At 53.3% G+C, this 18,467-nt stretch overlaps 1 protein-coding gene across 1 annotated transcript; it reads left to right on the forward strand.

The window, feature by feature from the left end:
- Nucleotides 1-7,283: 7,283 nt before the first annotated feature.
- Nucleotides 7,284-16,412, forward strand: CA7 (carbonic anhydrase 7). Its single transcript, XM_061387452.1, has 7 exons — nucleotides 7,284-7,414; nucleotides 9,960-10,157; nucleotides 13,134-13,252; nucleotides 14,214-14,309; nucleotides 14,413-14,475; nucleotides 14,977-15,132; nucleotides 15,635-16,412. The coding sequence occupies exons 1-7, from the start codon at nucleotides 7,375-7,377 to the stop codon at nucleotides 15,755-15,757; spliced, it is 795 nt and encodes a 264-aa protein (XP_061243436.1). The 5' UTR covers nucleotides 7,284-7,374; the 3' UTR covers nucleotides 15,758-16,412.
- The last annotated feature ends 2,055 nt before the right edge of the window (nucleotides 16,413-18,467 follow it).

The raw sequence follows: 18,467 nt of genomic DNA on the forward strand, positions 1-18,467 counted from the left end.
GAAGTTTCAGAGGTGGTAGGAGCCAGGTTGTGAAGACTGAGAACATAAAATCAAGGAGGAATTTAAAGCTCTGCACTTCCTGAAAAGAACCATCCCTGTGGGGATGGCTGACAAGGAACGGGGCTACTCCATGAGGAAGGTGGGGAGAGAGGGGACTAGGGGGACATGAGGATTCCTTCCTATTTCACAGACACTACATGCATCTTCAGGTTAATGATTACCTCAAATAAGGTGAAAGTGAGCACAGATCTCCACCCCAACCCACCCTGGGGTGGGAACTGAGTAAGGGGCATGGTTTGACAGTAACCATGCAGCAATGATGGATAAAATTCCCCCTGGGTGCTGTCACCAGTATCAGGTTGGGGAACGCCCTCTTGTGACTTCCCTGGCCCCTGCATAGCACCATGGAACACAACCGGTGGGAAACGGAGGCAGGAGACTCTCCCAGCTTGTCATATGCTTTTTCTGTCACATGTCCTCCAATTGGACAGGTGAAATATAATAGATAATAAAATACACCCAGGGAATGTGGGAAGGTCAAAAGATGACAGGTGAGAGTTCAGTGCAATCATGGACTGCATGAATAGAAACATCCCCAAGTTTGGCGAAGGGGAGTCATACTGCCTATGAAGATATACATGATTTTGAAAAAGGTTTGTGTTGGTGGCAACCTGTAAAAGAAGATACTTCAGTGTATTAATTTCCTGGAGTTGCTATAACAAAGTTCCACAAACTGGTACAAACTACAGAAATGCATTGCCTAACAGTTGTGAAAGCTGGAAGTTCAAAATTAAAGTGTGCAGTGCGTTCCCTCTGAACTTAAAGGGAAGAACCTGGCGTGGCCTTCTTAGCTTCTGGTGGTTGGCTAGTAATCCTTGGCTCACAGCCATATGTGGCACTTCAGTCTCCACCTGTATCATCATATGCTATTCTCTCCTCATGTCTCTGTATTTCTTCTCTTCTAAGTCACATTGGATTAGGGCCTACCCTAAAAACTTTTTTGGAAAGATTTATTTATGGCTGCACTGGCTCTTTGTTGCTGCTTGCAAGCTCTCTCTAGTTGCATCTACTCTCTAGATAAGATGCACGAGCTTCTCATTGCAGTGGTTTCTCTTGTTGTGAACAGGCTCTAGGTGCACGGGCTTAGTTTTCCCATGGAATGTGGCATATTCCTGGACCCGGGATCGAACCCGTGTCCCCTGAATTGGCAGACAAATTCTTCACCACTGAGCCATCAGGGAAACCCATGACCTCATCTTAACTTGATTAAGTCTTCAAAAACCATGTCTCCAAATAAGATGACACTCAAAGGTCCTAGACATTAAAACTTTAACAGCTTTCGGCAGGGGATCTAGTTCAAGCCAGTGTGAAAAGGTGCTGTGCTGGAACCATGGAGGTTGACCCAATACAAGCCCTACCACCTGGGCACTCAGGGCTCCTCACAAGTTTTTCCTTTTGTAGAAGAGAGGCAATCAAAGGTATCAGATCAGGAAAGCATGGCTTTATTGATTTAGACCATTGGTTTTTTAAGGGTGATTCTGGACCAGCAGTATCAACATTACCTGGGAATTTGATAGGAAGGCAAATTCTCAGGCCCTATTCCAGACCTGCTGAAACAGAAACCCTGGTGTGAGGCCTAAGAAACTTTTAATAAGACTCCTGGTGACTCTGATTTAGGCTCAAGTTTGAGAACCACCGACCTAGGCCAATCTCCCACTGAACAGGTGGGAGAACTGAGCCCTAAAACCCACACACCACCCCCATTTACTGTGACTCGTGAGCCAGGTGGACCCTTGACCACACCACCATTTTGTGCTCACCGTATCCACCCAATGCAACAGATACTACTATTCACCCCATTTTATACCCAAGAGAGTAGAGGCTTGGAGAGGTGAGTAAAATTCCAAATTCTCACAGCTATTTAAAGGTGGCACAGGGATTAGAAACAAACACACTACAGATCTGGCCAGACCCCAGTTCAGGTCTATTGTGTTACCCATCCTGCTTGGTCTCAGCCAGAGGAGCCCGGATCCTTGAGCTGCCAGGAAGAGTGGACCCTTGTTGTTTGCCTTTGTTGTTCAGTTGCTCAGTCGTGTCCAGCTCTTTGCGACCCCAGGGACTGCAGCACACCAGGCTTCCCTGTCCTTCACCATCTCCCTGAGTTTGCTCAAACTCATGTCTGTTGAGTCAGTGATGCTATCCAACCATCTCATCCTCTGTCACCCCCTTCTCCTCTTGCTCTCAGTGTTTCCCAGCATCAGGGTCTGCCCTAGAAGAGCTTATAACCTGTGGGAAACCAGCCAGGAGGAATGAATCCCAATGTAGGACACACTCCCAGGGTGCTGTGTTGGGTCTTAGTTGACTCGTGCAAGGTCTTTCATTTCGTGCACCGAATCTCTAGTTTGTGACGTGTAGGCTCACTGGTTGCAGTGCTCAGGCTTAGCTGCTCCATGGTTTGCAGGATCTTAATTCCCCAGCCAGGGATCAAACCCATGTCCCCTCCATTGCAAGGTGGATTCTGAACCACTGGATCACCAGGGAAGTATGCCTTCTACATTTTAAAATGTCTTACCCGCCATGTGTTTATCATCTGATTTGGTTAATCCACTTTCTCAGGGAAATCGTCAGCCACCCACACAAAGATGTATAAATAAGGCTGTCCACTGCAGTACACTTACAATAGTGAAAAATGGAAAAATCCACATACTAGAGTATTGTGCAGTTATTGTGTCAAGTTCTCCAAGACTAATGAAGCAGGGAAATGCTTACCATAGGGCATTAAGTGACAAATACCTGGTCACAAAACTCCACATATGGTTCTGATTGTTTTTTAAGTACTATTAATATATATTGTCTTTCCAGGTAGCACTAGTGGTAAAGAACTTGCCTGCCAATGCAGGAGGCACAGGCGACATGGGTTCAACCCACTGGGTCAGGAAGATGCCCTGGAGCAGGAAATAGCAACCCATGCCAGTATTCTTGCCTGGAGACTCCCATGGACAGAGGAGCCTGGTGGGCTACAGTCCATAGGGTCTCAAAGAGTCAGATATGACTGAGTGACTGAGCACAATTCGTACTGAAAAAGCCTGGCAGGATGGTCACTTCACTGTTTACAGTGGTGATTCTTGGGTGGTAATATGACCAGTGAATTTTCTTTACTATGCTTTTCTGATCCTCCCAAATTTTCTATAATAATAGGTGCCACTACTGTAATTGGAAAATGAATATTTGGGGGTTTAAATTTCCCAAAAAAGCTAAGGAAAAGGGGAAAGAACAGAAGTCTGAGGAGTACATACTTTGTTCTCACAGATATGCCCACCCGACCATCCTATTAGCCCCCTTGACTCTCTGTTCCCATCTGACAGATCAGAAAACAGGAGGAGAGGTGAAGCAACTCACCCCAGATCACACAGCTAGTGATGCTGGGAGCCAGGACTGGGTCTGTCTGAGTTCACAGCCCAGATTCATTCCACTTGTGAGTGCACACACACACATACTTGTTGTTGTTATTCAGTCACTCGGTCGTGTCTGACTCTTTGTGAGCCTGTGGACTGCAGCACACCAGGCTTCCCTGTCCTTCACCATCTCCAGGAATTTGCTCAAACGTATGTGCACTGAGTCAGTGATGCCATTCCAACCATCTCATCCTCTGTCACCCCTTTCTCTTGCCTTCAATCTTTTCTAGTATCAGGGCCTTTTCCAATGAGTCGGCTCTTAGCATCAGGTGGCCAAAGTATTGGAGCTTCAGCTTCAGCATCAGTCCTTCCAATGAATATTCAGGTTGATTTCCTTTTGGATTGACTGGTTGGATCTCCTTGCTGTCCAAGGGACTCTCAAGAGTCTTCTCCAGCACCACAGTTCGGAGGCATCAGTTCTTTAGGGCTCAGCCTTTTTTATTGTCCAGCTCTCACATCTGTACATGACTACTGGAAAAACCATAGCTTTGACTTTGGAGGCAAAGGAATGTCTCTGTGTTTTAATACACTAAGTTTGTCATTGCTTTTCTTCCAAGGAGTAAGCATCTTTTAATTTCATGGCTGCAGTCACCATCCACAGTGATTTTGGAGCCCAAGAAACTAAAGTCTCATTGTTTCCATTGTTTCTATATACTTGGAGTGGAAATTTTTTGGAAAAAAAAAAAAACCTGAGAAGCTATAATTTTCATCTTAGAGTCTCTAGGTCGCAGGGCTTCCAGTCTGGCCTTTTGGCCCTGGGCACAACACACAGTGAAGAGCAGGCGTGATTCTGCCTGTTGGTGCAGCACTGGACAACTACTGTCTCAACTGAAACTCACAGGGATCCCATGAGTTTGGGTAGGGCAGGGATGATGCCCTAATCACCTTGTTACTGTAGAGCAAAGACACTTGTATCTTTGAGAGGGGAAGTGAGATCTGGTCAAGGTCAGGATGAATGAGGTGTGGCTGTACAATCCTCCCCCAGCCCTTCATCATAGCTCTCACATCCCTACACTTCCTCTCCCCCATAAAGAGCAAAATCCAGGAGGCCACTGACACCAATGAGACCAAAGAATAAACTCCAGAGCAGTGAAAACAATTCTTTTTTTTTTTCGATTCCACTTTTTCTTTAATTTTTTTTTTTTTTGGCTGAGTTGTATGGCATATGGGATCTTAGTTCCCTGACCAAGGATCGAACCCACGCCCCCTGCATTGGGAGCGCAGTCTTAACCACCAGACTGCCAGGGAAGTCCCCAGTTCCATTTTAAAGACAGCATGTAATTGAGACAGGATGTGCCTGAATGGGGGCACAGTCTTTCCCAAGTTGACCTGAGTGGGCTACAGGGGAAACTGAGGCTTCACCTCAGACAGGCAGACTCCATCATCTCCTCTCACCTACCTGAATTCCCAGCTCTCCAGCACCTAGAGAAAACTGCTAAAGACTGGATGCAGGAAGGAAAGAATTGGATCAACTTTTATTTGGTTGTTAAAGAGGCAATATTTTAATTCTTTGTGAAGGAGTGAGCAGTAAAAGGTGTCCCTCCCATTCCCATTCTGCACCCTCTCCCACCCTTCCAGGCTACCAGACTCCACCCAGGAGGCAAACACTCTCCCTGGCTTCTCTTCAGTCACTGTGGAGGAAGTCTTACCTGTCTACACAAATGACAATCAAATTTCAAACCCACTTCCTCCCCCCTCCTGGTGATTTTAGACATGTTGAAAAAGGGACTCAGCAGCCCCGGGTTTTTATCCTAGCTCTACCACTCACTGTGCACCCTAACTCAAGTCCTCTGAGCCCTGCTTTCCTCATCTACAAAGTGGGGCTACTGTGAGAATGAAGCTCAATCCAATGCTATAAAAGTAATTCCATTTTTTTTTAGTACTATAAATATGGAAATGTCTGGGTCACAGTGAGGGGGAAGTAGGTCAATGAAGTAGACACATTTGGGCCCAACCCCAGGCCCTGAGAGTGTTGCAGCTCCCCCAGGAGAAAGGTGGCTGGTTCTTCTGGGAGATGAACAGAGGCAGTCTTGGGGGCTACCTTCTGCATGTCTGTTATGATCCTCTGCCCCCTGTCTTAGAATCAGATTTTTATTAAGGGCCCCTTCCAGCTCCAGGGTCAAGGAGAGGTGTCTAGGCAGTGCTGGGAGGTGACTGACTGACCTTGGCCCAGCCAACCAGTTGTCACTTAATCTCCACAACTCTACTCGGGGACCTGAGGGGTTCAGGGCCTAAGGGAAACCAAGACAGCCACAGAGATATAGGGGAGCCTGGCAGACAAGCTGGCAGATTCCCTCACAAGGTCAGCCAACAACAGGGTCTGAAATAGTCTCCTTCTGGTAGAGGTCAGACCAGCGGAGATTTCACAAATGGTCCTTCAACTCTGGTTGGGTACAAATCCCTGGGTGGGATCATTTGTCTCTCCTTCCATCCACCCATCTGTTTGTCTTCCCAAAAGTGCCTGCTGAGGCCTAGCCAGAGACAAGCCCTATCCTTGGCATAAGGCCACATCCTCAGATGAATCAGATTGGGCCGGCTGGAGCCAGTGGGTGGAAGACAGAGGACGTCCCAGGTGGAGGGCACAGCAAGGACCAGGGCTTGTGGATGGGAAAATGTTGGGCCAAGGCAGATACTGAGATTGAGTGCAGGGTGGAGGCCCTGAGCTCCCAGCAGGTGTGCCGAAGGTCATGGGGAGGCAAGGAAAGGAGGGACAAACAGTGAGCTATAAAGAAATAGAGACCTGGACAGTGGAGGAAGAAAGGAAGAGAAGCAGAGGGTGGAGGTACGGCCTCATACTTAGTTCCATGGTGGGAGCCAGCTGGTGTTCTGTGGGTCTGTCTTTTGAAGTATTTATTTGGCTGCGCCAAGTTTTCATTGCGGCACGTGGGATCCTTGGTTGTGGCATGTGGAATCTAGTTCCCTGACCAGGGATCCATCGAACCCTGGCCCCCTGCATTGGGAGTGCAGAGTCTCAGCTTCTGGACCACCAGGGAAGTTCCCTGGGGTCTGTCTGTCTTAATGCCCAGTGGTTAAAGCCCAAACTCCTCACTCCCATTATAAGACCCTGGTTCTGCCTAAGCCCTCCTCCTACCCCAGGGCTCCCAGACCCCCACAACCACAGGACTCCTTTGCCCCCACCCCCAACCCCGACACCAAGGGGAAGTAGGAAAGAGCACAAGAATCCAGGAGTGAGACAAATTGAGAGTAAAGCCCTCACTCTGTAGCTAGAAGATCTGCAGCAAGAAGTTACTTCACCTCTCTGGGCCTCAGTCTCCTGCTCTGTGCGATCAGGCTAATGGAAGTATACCACCCATTGTTGTAGGAAAGCTGAGAGGGTTAGGAAACAGGAATGATCCAAAGGTTGGCCCAGCACCTGGATCCTTCACCAAACAGGGGAAACTCCACTCGTGGACACTTGATGGTCAGTGCAATTTGCAGTTTCAAGGGGTCCCAGTCCAAGAGGACTCCGGGGCCCAGAGCCCAGGTCTCCGGTGGTGGGATTTACCACCCAGAGACAAGCCTGGGGGACGGATGGGGTGTGGAGAAACGGAGGCGGCCCTCATGATGGGTGGCTTCTCCTGCCCCACCTGCCCCAGAGGCTGTACACGTGCTGGAGGGAAGGAGGAACAGAGCTCGGCCAGGGTCACGGTGGGGGTGGGGTTTAGGTCCCCTTGACACCCCCTACACAGCCCGCATCTCAACTCAGGGTTCAACTGGCTTGCGGGGTGGGTGGGAGAGGGCAGGGCGGGGCAGGGCCGGCCTCTCTCGCCCTACTAGGGGGTGGGGGGGGGCGGGTCCCCTGGGAACCGCTCCTCCCGCCTGCCGCCGCTTTAAGAGGCTGCTCCGCAGCAGCGAGCGGGGCCGGAGCCGCAGCCCGAGCGAGCAGAACTGAGCCGAGCCGGCAGGTGACGGCAGCGGCATGACCGGCCACCACGGCTGGGGCTACGGCCAGAACGACGGTAGGCATAAACCCCAGCCAGCCCCCATCCACTGGGACTCGCCCCTGACCCTCCCACCCAGCGGGACCTGCAAGCCCCCTATCCTCCAGGCGAGACGGGGACCCTTCTCCCATCCAGCCCCCAGAGCCCGGCCCACCCGCCGGGTCAGAGCCCTGGCTCCCCCGCACCTGGCGCAAAGTGCGCGCCGCTCTCCGTCCGGCCCCGCCGCCAGCTAGCCACCCGCGGCCAAGCGCGTCCTGCCTCCTCCTCCGCGCAGCCCCTGACGACCCAGCTCGCTGGGACCTGGGCCGGACACTCACTCTCTCATCCCCCGCTGGAGTGCGCAGCGGGTGGAGGTAGCCCAGGGCAGCTGGGGGCGGGCTGAACGCAGCGCGTTGCGCGGTGTATGTGAGGGGAGCGCGCACGGCTGGTGTGCAGTGACCTCCCCGGAGCTGGGCTCCGCGTGGGCAAGGGCGCGGTGTCCCCGGCAGAGTTTGCCCGTCGAAGTGTCCAAGCTTTCGAGTCGGCAGGTATGTGAAGGAAGGGAGCATCTAAGGGCGCATGGATGTGTCTGCGTGTCTGCCTCTGGCAGGGTGTCTGAGCACGTCCCGGTGTGAGACAAGGGAGCCGGTGGCCCACATCAGCTTCCTGGTCTGACCCGGAGAATAGCTCCTCGATCCTGCCTCAGTTTCCTCCTTAAGACGCAGAGAAAGAGAGAAGAGGCAGACGGTAAGAGCCAGACCGCTTCAGTGTGGGTCTGCGGCAGGGCAGTTCCTTTGAGGCTATTTCTTACCAAGCTGGGGTGGGGATGTGGGATAAAGGTTCTTAGCTTTCCCCGAGGAACCAAGATCCAGAGGAAACCCAGGCAAGGCAGGTGGGGGTGGGGAGAAGGGGAGTGCTGGTGGGAGGAACACCCCCATCCCTACTTATCTACAGAGAGGCAGGCACTCTGTGAGGGGTGGATGGGGGTCCTGGGTACCAAGTCTGGGGGTCTGGAGGTTACAATTGGGCCAGAGAAAGTTAGGGAGGTGCTGTGGGGTCTTTGCCTCCACTCTGAGGTCCCAAGCACACAGGAGCATATTTTGAAGGGGAAAACCCTGTTTGGACATGTGAAAGCTAGAAAGAGATTTTCAGAAAAAGGCAAGAGAGATGCGCAGAGATGCAGAGAGAGGCAGAGAGGCGCAGGTTGACAGGACCCTCCTAGAAGATTCCCCCACGCCCAGCTTCTGCTCCCAGCCAGCTTCTGGATGCCTTCCCCAGAGTCAAAGTCCACTGACTCTAGCCTTCTTGCTAGTCCTGACCGCCAGCACTGAATGTCCAGTATCACATTAGGTCTGCCCTGTAGCTGGCCTCCCTGAAGCTGCTGTGCCTCACCCAGTCCTGGGTCACCCACCCTAGGGACAGTGAGGGCGGGAAGGACAGAGGATGGAGGTGCCGGCATGCGGCATGCTCACAGGACTTCAAAAATAACCCACAGTGGGTCTGGGCCACGCTTCTGAGTCATCCGCTGGGGACACAGCTCTGTCGGCACCTGCTGCTGTTTTCTCAGGAAAACTTAAGAAGCCAAAAACGGGGAGAAGCACCAGCCGGCAGTGGCTCTAAAAATAGGCTGCATCTCAGGATGTTCCCCAGGGAGATGCCGAGCCTTTCGGCTGCAGATGGAATCTATGGGAGGCAGGTGGTGGGTGCTCGTGGGTGTGCACACAGGTGTGCATGTGTGTGCATGAGCATGTGTTTTGCTGTAGTCTCTTAGTGCAGACCCGGGTTTGCAACAGGGTTATCTCTGTGTAAGGATGCCTATGTGTGTGTCAGAGATACTTGGAAGGGCTGCACACTTGTACACATGTGTTACCGGGCCTGCCCGCTCTGGATGCGGTGAACTCAGGCCACTGTGCACATATGTTTGCGCACATGAAAATCTCCCTGGACCTGCACATGCCCAGGGAGGGCAGCTGGGGGCAAGGCATGCACACACTGTGTGTTTACTCCTGTACCCAAGTGTGCATGCACACGTGCACAAGTGACCCTCAGTGCCCTCATCTGTGAAATGGGAATCACACTTGTCTCTACTTGACAAGGCTATTATGAGAAGCAAATGCATGTCATAGAGCCAAAGTGAAGTTGATGTGAGCTTTTGTTAGTTATTATGAATACCGACTGGAACTTGGTCAGATGCAAGAAGAGGCCAGGCACTCGGTAGGGTAGGGTCAGGGACCTCGAGGCCCTGGGGACCTCTCTAAACATATGCTGGGTGTTGGGGAGGACTTGCTATCCCAAACTGCCCCTGAGACTGTAGCTTTTGTGCGCTCCCTTCCTCACGTTAGCTCTCTGGATCTCCTATCAGCTATGAGTAGAGAGCTTTGGAGAGGTCATTTCACAGACAAGAAGATGGAGGCTAAGAGGGGAAGTGGCAGAGCTGGGAGTGACGCTCCAGACCATGCGACTCCATAGCAGAGGCTGACCTCTGAAAGGATATAGCACAGAGACAATCCCCCACAGATGCCCTCGTCTGCAGCCCTGAGATCCGGGCTAGCCTAAATCCTTGCCCTCTCCCCGCCATCTGCAGGCCCCTCACACTGGCACAAGCTGTATCCCATTGCCCAGGGAGACCGCCAGTCACCAATCAACATCGTATCTAGCCAGGCTGTGTACTCGCCCAGCCTGAAGCCACTGGAGATTTCCTATGAGTCCTGCACATCCCTCAGCATCGCCAACAATGGCCACTCTGTCCAAGTGGACTTCAATGACAGTGATGACCGAACTGGTAAGTGGTCCCTGCCAGCCACTACCACTCTTCTCCCTGGGATCCTAACCTGATTGGGGCAGGCTCAAGAAGGGCAGAACGCTATACTGGGAAAGGAAGGCTCCACTTTGTACTAGCTGTGAAGCCTCAGTCTCCTGATGCATAAAATGGGGGACATTAAGACCCTGTTTCCCTCCTTGGGGTCACAGAGAGAAAAAAATGAAAAACCTGGAATGATGTCTGTAGTGCTGGCATGTAGTAGATGCACAAGAAATACTAATTCTCTTTCTTCTCTTTCATTCAGTTCTTGAGGTCGGGTTTGTTTCCACTCCCTGCCCCATCACTGACCTGCTGTGTGGCCTAAGGCCAAACCCTCCTCTGTGTGTGATCTGGTTAATCCCAGCAGAAAGAGAATGGAGCTAAAATGTTCTGCATGCCAGGCCACTTGTTAAGGTCATAGGCAGTTGGTTTATTCCTCTTAAGAACCTGCCTCTAAGATGGGCTAGCAGAAACTTAGTAAGCTGGGGAGGGCCAGAACCTGCCTGGTCCTACTCCAAAGTCTCCAGCCCACCTATAGCCTCAAATCCCAACTACCTTGGACCAAAGGGAGCCCAGTGGGAACTTGCCCTGGGATTAGAGGGTTAGTCTCTTTGCCCTGGGATTAGAGGGTTCCTCCATGATAAATTCCTAGACAGAAGGCTTGGGAGTACTCCTTAGTATAGGGATTTTTGTCCTTATGACCAGGCCTGTGAGGGGTCGAGGGGGACAAGGAGGGAACCTGCTAAAGTTCCTTACATAAGGAAGTGACTGGTACTCTGCCCCTCTGTCTCCGACCTCTGCCCCCCATACATGCAATGAAAGTACTCAGGGGAACTCAAGTTTCAAATAGAGGATCAAAAGGCAGACAAGAGGAGGAAAGCCAGATGGGAATGATCTTATTTGCTTAATCCCGAGTTCTCTGGTAGGCTAGGAAAAAAGGGAAAGAGGATCAGTTATAATTCTTGCTGCAGAAGGGAGGAAATTCAGCAGATCCTCGGAAGAGAGACACAGCATTCCTGGTACTGAATTCTAAGTAAAAGGCTCTCGCCCAGAACTTTGGGGAGGGACATGGGGCTCTTGATGACATTGTTGTTGTTGTTTAGTCACTAAGTCGTGTCCAACTCTTAGCGACCCTGTGGAATGTAGCCCGCCAGGCTCCTCTGTCCTTTGGGATTTCCCAGGCAAGAATACTGGAGTGGGTTGCCATTTCTTTCTCCAGGGAATCTTCCCAACCCAGGGATCGAATCTGCATCTCCTGCATTGGCAGATTGTTTACCGCTAAGCCACCAGGGAAGCACCAAGGATCACAGTTTGTGAAGGAGTAGTTTTCAAGTGACTGGACCTTCAGAATAACCTTCAGAGGGCACTGAGGGCTCGATTCAGACATAAGTAGCTCAGTGAAGGCCACTCTTGCAAGGGAGCATTCCTCTGGACTACGGATCCAGGGGCTTACTTTCTAGCCTGGCTGGGGTTCCCTTCTTAATAGAATGCCCAGGCCTGAGGGGTTAGGGGCCCAGTGGAAAGAAAGTAGGCTTAGGAGTGAGAGAGTTGGGGCTCTGCCACTTCCCAGCTGTGTGACCTTGGGCAAGAGATCTACCTTTTCGAGCCTCTGTGCCACATCTGGCCAGGGGGGTAACAATGTGTCCCCCTCTAGGCCACTGTGGGGGTTGATGTCTGCAGAGTGCCTGAACACACAGTAAGTACACCGAGAATGGCAGTGTATTCTGTGGTCAGGATGCAGAGAGTAGGCGAGGAAGCCAAGCTCAAGGGTTAGAGAGGGAGGTCACTGTTTAAGAGGTTACACTATGGAGTCCCAGGTTGGGCATGCTTGGAAGAGTGAGCCTCCACAGTCCATATCAGAAGCTCAGTCTGTAGGCCCTCCCCAGGATGGAGGCATCCTCACCGGGCCTCAACCCAGAGCCACCATCTTCAGGCTCAGTTAACCACCCAGCATTGCCATGGACAGACCTGCTGCTCAGGTGAGGCAGGACAGTGAGACGGGGCCTCTGGGCTGTCCCATTATCCTCCTCCTCGAGGGGCCCACAGGGGTCAGGGCCCCGCCCTAGTCACCCATCCTGGAGGGGCCTAGTGGAACTCTGAGCCCAGGGCCGTCACCTGATCCAGGAGCTCACATTCAGGCCTGGCGGGGGCTCCCTCCACTGCTAGATCTATTTCAGCTAGAAATTCAATCAGTCCCAGGAGGCCTTGTGTGTGGCCTCTGCTCACTGGGTATCAGAGTAGGAAAGTCACAAAACCAGCATAAATTGCCCCTGCCAAAGAGGCCATGAGGGCGGGACTCTGGACAAGACAGGGGCCTGACCCTTGGAGTAGGGATCCTCAGGAGCTGGCCTCTGGATATCAGGTCCTGGGGAGCCACCAAGTTCTGGGCAGGCAACACAGCCTGGTGATTAGGGCCTTGGGCTCTGGACTTACATGAAGTAGATGTGGGCTTATATCTTAGCTCAGTGCCTTGCTGTGTGTGACCTTGGGCAAAGACCTTGCCCTCTCTGTCTCTCGGTTCCTCCTTTATACAATAGGAATAATAATAGGTTCTGTCCTGAGTTACCATGAAGACTAAAGAAAGAGAATCCTTCTGACCCAGCTCTGAGTCAGGGCTGCAGGCATGGGACATCTACCGTTAGTGGTGAAGGGGGTCTGAGAAGCAACATCCTAGCTTCCACTGGAAAGTGGGCAGGAGTGGGGAGGACAGCCTGATGGAAGGATGTACCCTGTCAGTACCAGACTCCTCTGTCACCTACAGGCCTCCAGGATTTCTGCCCTGGCCCAGTCAAGGGCATAGGGAACTGCGTGGGGACTGATCCAAGTCCATTTAGCCCCAGGAATGTTCCAAATGAAAAGTTTATCTCCCTTCTGGGCACTGCCCTGATGCTAGTACTGCCGCCTGATGCTAGTGGGGTCTCTCACAGCTATTGCTACAGGTCCCCCTTCTCCCCGCAGTGGTGTCTGGGGGCCCCCTGGATGGGCCCTACCGGCTTAAGCAGTTCCATTTCCACTGGGGCAAGAAGCACGGTGTGGGCTCGGAGCACACGGTGGATGGCAAGTCATTCCCCAGCGAGGTAAGACCCTCCTCTGCCTGATGGGGGAGGGAGTGGGGCACTGGGGAGTCAGGGGTTTGCTAGGTGCCCAGTGTGGGGCACTGGAGGGAGTGAAGTCCCTAGGGGACCTCCACCCACCCTCAGCACAGGGTCTTCCACCTGAAGTTGGCCCACTGTTGTGCTGATCTGTGTGTCCAGAAGGAATTTTCTGAAGGGCAGATCCAGTCCCATCACAGCCTTGCAACAGCCCTTCAAGGATTAAGCCTGGCATTCAAGAGCCTGCGTGACCTGGCTTTGCCTGGCCTCATCTCACCTTGACCTTTTCTCGTACTGACCTGCATGTAATGAATCCCTGCCCACACCTGGCTCTTTCATGTTGCTATTGTTATTGTTTAGTCACTAAGTCTTGTCCTACTCTTTTGCAACCCCATCGACTATAGTTTGCCAGCCTCCTCTGTCCATGGGATTCTCCAGGCAAGAATACTGGAGTGGGTTGCCATTTCCTTCTCCAGGGGATCTCCTGGACCCAGGGATCGAACCCACATCTCCTGTGTCTCCTGCATTGGCAGGCGAATTCTTTACCACTGAGCCACCTGGGAAGCTTGGCTCTTTCATACCTCTAGGCATTTACCTATGCTGTTCTTTCTGCCTGAAATACCTTGCCTGGAGAGTTCCATTGGGTAACCTTTTTCTGATTCTTTGGCCTCAGCTGCAGGGTCCACTTCCTCAGGGAGGTGTCACATTAGATGGTCATTATCTATTGCACAGTTCATGGAGGGTAGGGCCTGAGCTCTTTGGTCCCTTGGGGCTCAGGAAAGGATCAGACCTAGAACAGGGTTAATGCTATCTTGACCCATGGCTCCCAGAGGAGCCCCTCCTGCAGGGGGCCAGGAGTCCTGTGGGAGTGAGGGAAACCTAGCCCTGAGCTCTCACGGACTCTGGGAGGTACTACGCAGTGGCCTGGCCTGTTGTTGCCCTGTAGCTGCACCTGGTTCATTGGAACGCCAAGAAGTACAGCACCTTTGGGGAGGCGGCCTCGGCGCCCGATGGCCTGGCTGTGGTCGGTGTCTTCCTGGAGGTAAGGGGATTACCTGGGGCCCAGAGGGCCATGGGAGGCCTGGTGCCACCCCTAGTCCCAGAACATAGTGAATTCTGGGCTCACGCTGCCTTCTCTCTGACAGACGGGGGACGAGCACCCCAGCATGAACCGTCTGACAGATGCGCTCTACATGGTTCGGTTTAAGGTGAGACCAGGGGTCGGTGTCCTTGATCCAGAGCAGCCTGGGAGGGGAGGGAGGGCCAGGCTAGATCATGGAGTGGGCCCTCCCACTCCTCCATCCTGCAGCAGACCCTTGCAGAGGTGAAGGGTGCAGGTCCGCAGCTGTGGGGCGCTGCGACTGACTCCTCATCATCAGTGTCCATGGCCCCGCTGTGTGCCCAGAGTGCTGTCTGGTTGGGTATAGGATTCATAAGATGCTTATCCCATTAATGGTCCTCCGACAGGCAGCACCACTAAGGTTTGTCAAGGGCAAAGGAGAGAACATGGTGCCCTGAGAGCTTTAGGAGCCACAGCTTTCTAATGCAAAAGGATGGGTGATGGCCTCTGGGATCACAGACATTTGCCCACAGTTTGCATCAGTGGGCCATATAAGCCTAAATCCTATTGACAGAAATGGGTGGGAGGGTGCTGCTCTCATCCTGGTGGGAGGTCTAGGCTGATTCCTGGGTCCCCCACCCTGGCCCAGGGCACCAAGGCCCAGTTCAGCTGCTTCAACCCCAAGTGCCTCCTGCCTGCCAGCCGGCACTACTGGACCTATCCCGGGTCCCTGACGACGCCACCGCTGAGCGAGAGCGTCACCTGGATTGTGCTCCGGGAGCCCATCCGTATCTCTGAGAGGCAGGTGAGTCCTCCCAGAGGAGCAGATGGAGGGAGGTGACATTCAGGCACACCTGGGCAGCATGACCATAGCAGCCCACAGCCTGCGGTCCCACCGTCAAGGTTCCTATTTTTTGCTAATACATGTTCAGATTCTTGGGTGGGGGTCAGCTTGGTTGTTAGTCATTAGGACCTGGACACAGGCTAGAAGGAGCGATCCCTGGATCCTGGGACCGCCCCTAGCGTGCTAGAACCTGAATGCTGCATTTGCGGACGATTCTTAGCTAGAGCGAAGATTGGGACTGGAGCTACACGAGCAGGACCCAGGTTCAGAGGCTCTTTAGTGAATAAGTCACTGAGCTTGGGGGTCCCAAACATGAAACGAGTGGGGAGAAGTAGGGACAAGCCCTAGGAACAGGAGGAGAGAGGGGCAGAGCTGGCTGGGCAGGGTATGCCAGATGATGTGTCTGGGGTCAGAGGGGACCACAGCTACCCTACTCTGCCCTGAGCATCTCTTCTGCCTTAAGATGGAGAAATTCCGGAGCCTGCTTTTCACCTCAGAGGAGGATGAGAGGATCCACATGGTGAACAACTTCCGGCCGCCACAGCCACTGAAGGGCCGTGTGGTCAAGGCCTCTTTCCGGGCCTGAGCTGTCTACCTGCCCAGCCAGTCACCGGGGCACCATCTTCCCAAGGGCTTCCATGTCAGCAGACACCAAACCATCCGAGGCTCCCTGCCTGGGGTTGCTGTGGACCCTCCTTCAGTTGGCTTGCTCCTTGGCCACGCTGGAGGCTTCTTGACAGGACCCTCAAGTCGGGGGACACCTTTCAGCAGCCCTGGGGACAGGAAGGGACCTAAGCCGAGTGTGGTCCAAGCCTGAGGCTGCCTCTGCTCTCCAAGACCCAAAGGCCCCTGGGAACCTCCTCTTGTCTTCCCCACTGGCAGTGGCAGCAGCCCTACCCCGAGCTCACACTGTGACGGATGAGACCAAACTCTCTGGGGCAAGCAGCTGGCACTCCTGGAAAGACTCAAGCAATAATTAGAAGAGTGGGCAGAGCTGCCCTCTCAGCATTACCTCTTCTGCGGGCCTCCGCCATGCACGCACCTCACTGCCAGGCCATTAAAACTGGGACTCAGCCTGCTGCGGGTGACGTGGCCTTCTCCCTCCAGCCACCTGCTGCCATAGGCAGGCACTGGTTACAGCTTATGTAGTATCTCCCTTCATCCCCACCCAGCCACCAAAGCCACCTACATGACAATCCCTCCATGCACTGATTAATAAATTCAATCATTCATGCAACAAATACCCATTGAGTGCCTGTTTTCTATCAAGTACTGTTCTGGACATTGGAGAGGCCATGGTGATGAGTCAAGCATGGGATGTTGAGAGGCCATGGGCACTGAGCTCAAACTGTGATATCTTCATCTGGTGAAGGGATTAAATTCCAACCAGTGTTCCAAGGCAGAGAGATGGGAACAGTGTGTTTGAGCAGAAAGAGCAGGGGTGCCAGCTCCCAGGTAAGAGCCCAGGGTGTCTGTGGAGTGGAGAAGCACCAGTGGGGCTGGAGCCCTGGGGGAGGGCCTGGGACTGTCTCCAAGGCTAGTGGAGTCAGGAAGGATCTGGAGTAAAGGGAGGATGAGGCCAGATGTGCAAAGGTGGAGATCCCTGGGGAGTGTTGGGGGGCAGGCAGGAGTGGCAGCAGGGGGAGATGGTGGCCAGCGGCCAGGAGAAAGAATACAGGGCGGTGGAGGCTGGGAGCAGGGGGCTGAATGAGAGAGATTTAGATAGCATTTATCTATTAATGAGGGAGGGGGGAGGGGGGGTCCAGAGTATGTCCCTGGGTAGAGAGAGGTGACAGGAAAGCCTGGGCAAGAGGGGACCAGGAGGGACAAACAGCATTTGTGGGGCCCTGGAGAGGAGTGCTAGGAAGGAGTGAGGTGTTGGGGTCTGAGCCAAGAAGAGAGGTAGAGGGTGGAGGGAGGTTTGGAGCATCTTCATTCAAGGTGGTAGGTGAGGCTGAGGGGCTGGAGGAAGAGGGTACTCAGTGAGGGATCCAGCCCAGAACCAGGGCACAACCCTGGAGAGATGCTGCTGAGGGGGAAAGCCACAGAGTGGGGTCTGAGACACTTAATGAGTGTTTGGAAAGGTGAGGGGGGCAGGTGGAGGGTCTGAGGAGTCTGAGGCAGGGTGGGCTTGGGGTGGGATAAGTGATCTCTCAGGGTGCAAAATGTAAAGGGGCATGCACCCTCAGGTCCCAGCCCTGCATCTGAATGATGTTGAGAGTACACGTCTCCTTAAACGTGCACCTGAAGTGCCTTGCTGGACTCAACATAGTCCCAGCCCAAGTCCAGAAGGGTTGGAAACCCAGCTATCGCTGCACCCTAGATGAGCCAGAGCAGGGAGGATGGTGGACAGTGGGGGCACTGAGGAGTAGGGCGGGGAGTAAAACTGGGACAGCAAATGTATGCCTGAGGCTGTGAAGGGAGAGCTGAGGGGATGCAGGGTCAAGGTTTTTGGAGAGATGGGCCAGGGCATGCCTGGGAATGAGGCATGTTCAGGATGTGCCTGAACATCCTTGGGGAGGAGGCCAACCTGCAGGTACTGGTGGGGCCATGGGCGCATCTGTGTCTACTCACTTTGGCCGCAGCTTGTCATGGTCACTATACCAGGAGGCACTCCAAGGTCATGGGACACTTCTGGGCTTTGGCTGAGGCCATGAGGAGAGGGCGGAATTGGGCCTCAGACCTCTAGCTTCAAGCCCAGGGAGGCAGGGGAGGGAGAGGTTGCTCTGTTGACAATGCCCCTTTCCGCTCTCATGCTCGGGGCATACCTCTCCCCAGTGTGTCGGGGCACAGGAGGCACAGGTCCCTAGCCAAGAGCTGCTCCTGCACAGGGTCAGACAGTTTTACTCCTGCAGGCACTCCTGGCCTCACCTAGGGACCGTTTTCTCCCTCCACGTTGATGATGGTTAAAGGGATGGTGTCTGGAGGACAGTGTTTGCTCAGCTTGAGGGAAGTAACGCTAGTAATGGGCCTTGGAAGGCAGGCAAGGGGCTTGGGGCAGGTGTCTGACTCTCTCCTTATGACCCAAGAGCTGTCATAACCCCCATGTTACAGATGAGAAAGATGAGTCTGGGGGAGGTTAAATAGACATGTGGCCGAGCAGAATTTGAAGCTGGATTTGTCCGATAACCCGCCTGCTCTTTGCCAGAGCAGCTGGGCCCAAGGGAAGGAGGGATGAGCATAGCGGTGGCCACCTGGAGGCAGTACAACAGGCCTCATACCACCGGCCCTGCCAGAGATCTTGGCCGGCCTCCCAGGGATGGCAGCACCACAGGCCTGGTGCTGCGGAGGACTTG

Source organism: Bos javanicus, chromosome 18 (genome assembly GCF_032452875.1).
Source record: "Bos javanicus breed banteng chromosome 18, ARS-OSU_banteng_1.0, whole genome shotgun sequence".
In the NCBI taxonomy this organism is placed as follows: domain Eukaryota; kingdom Metazoa; phylum Chordata; class Mammalia; order Artiodactyla; family Bovidae; genus Bos; species Bos javanicus.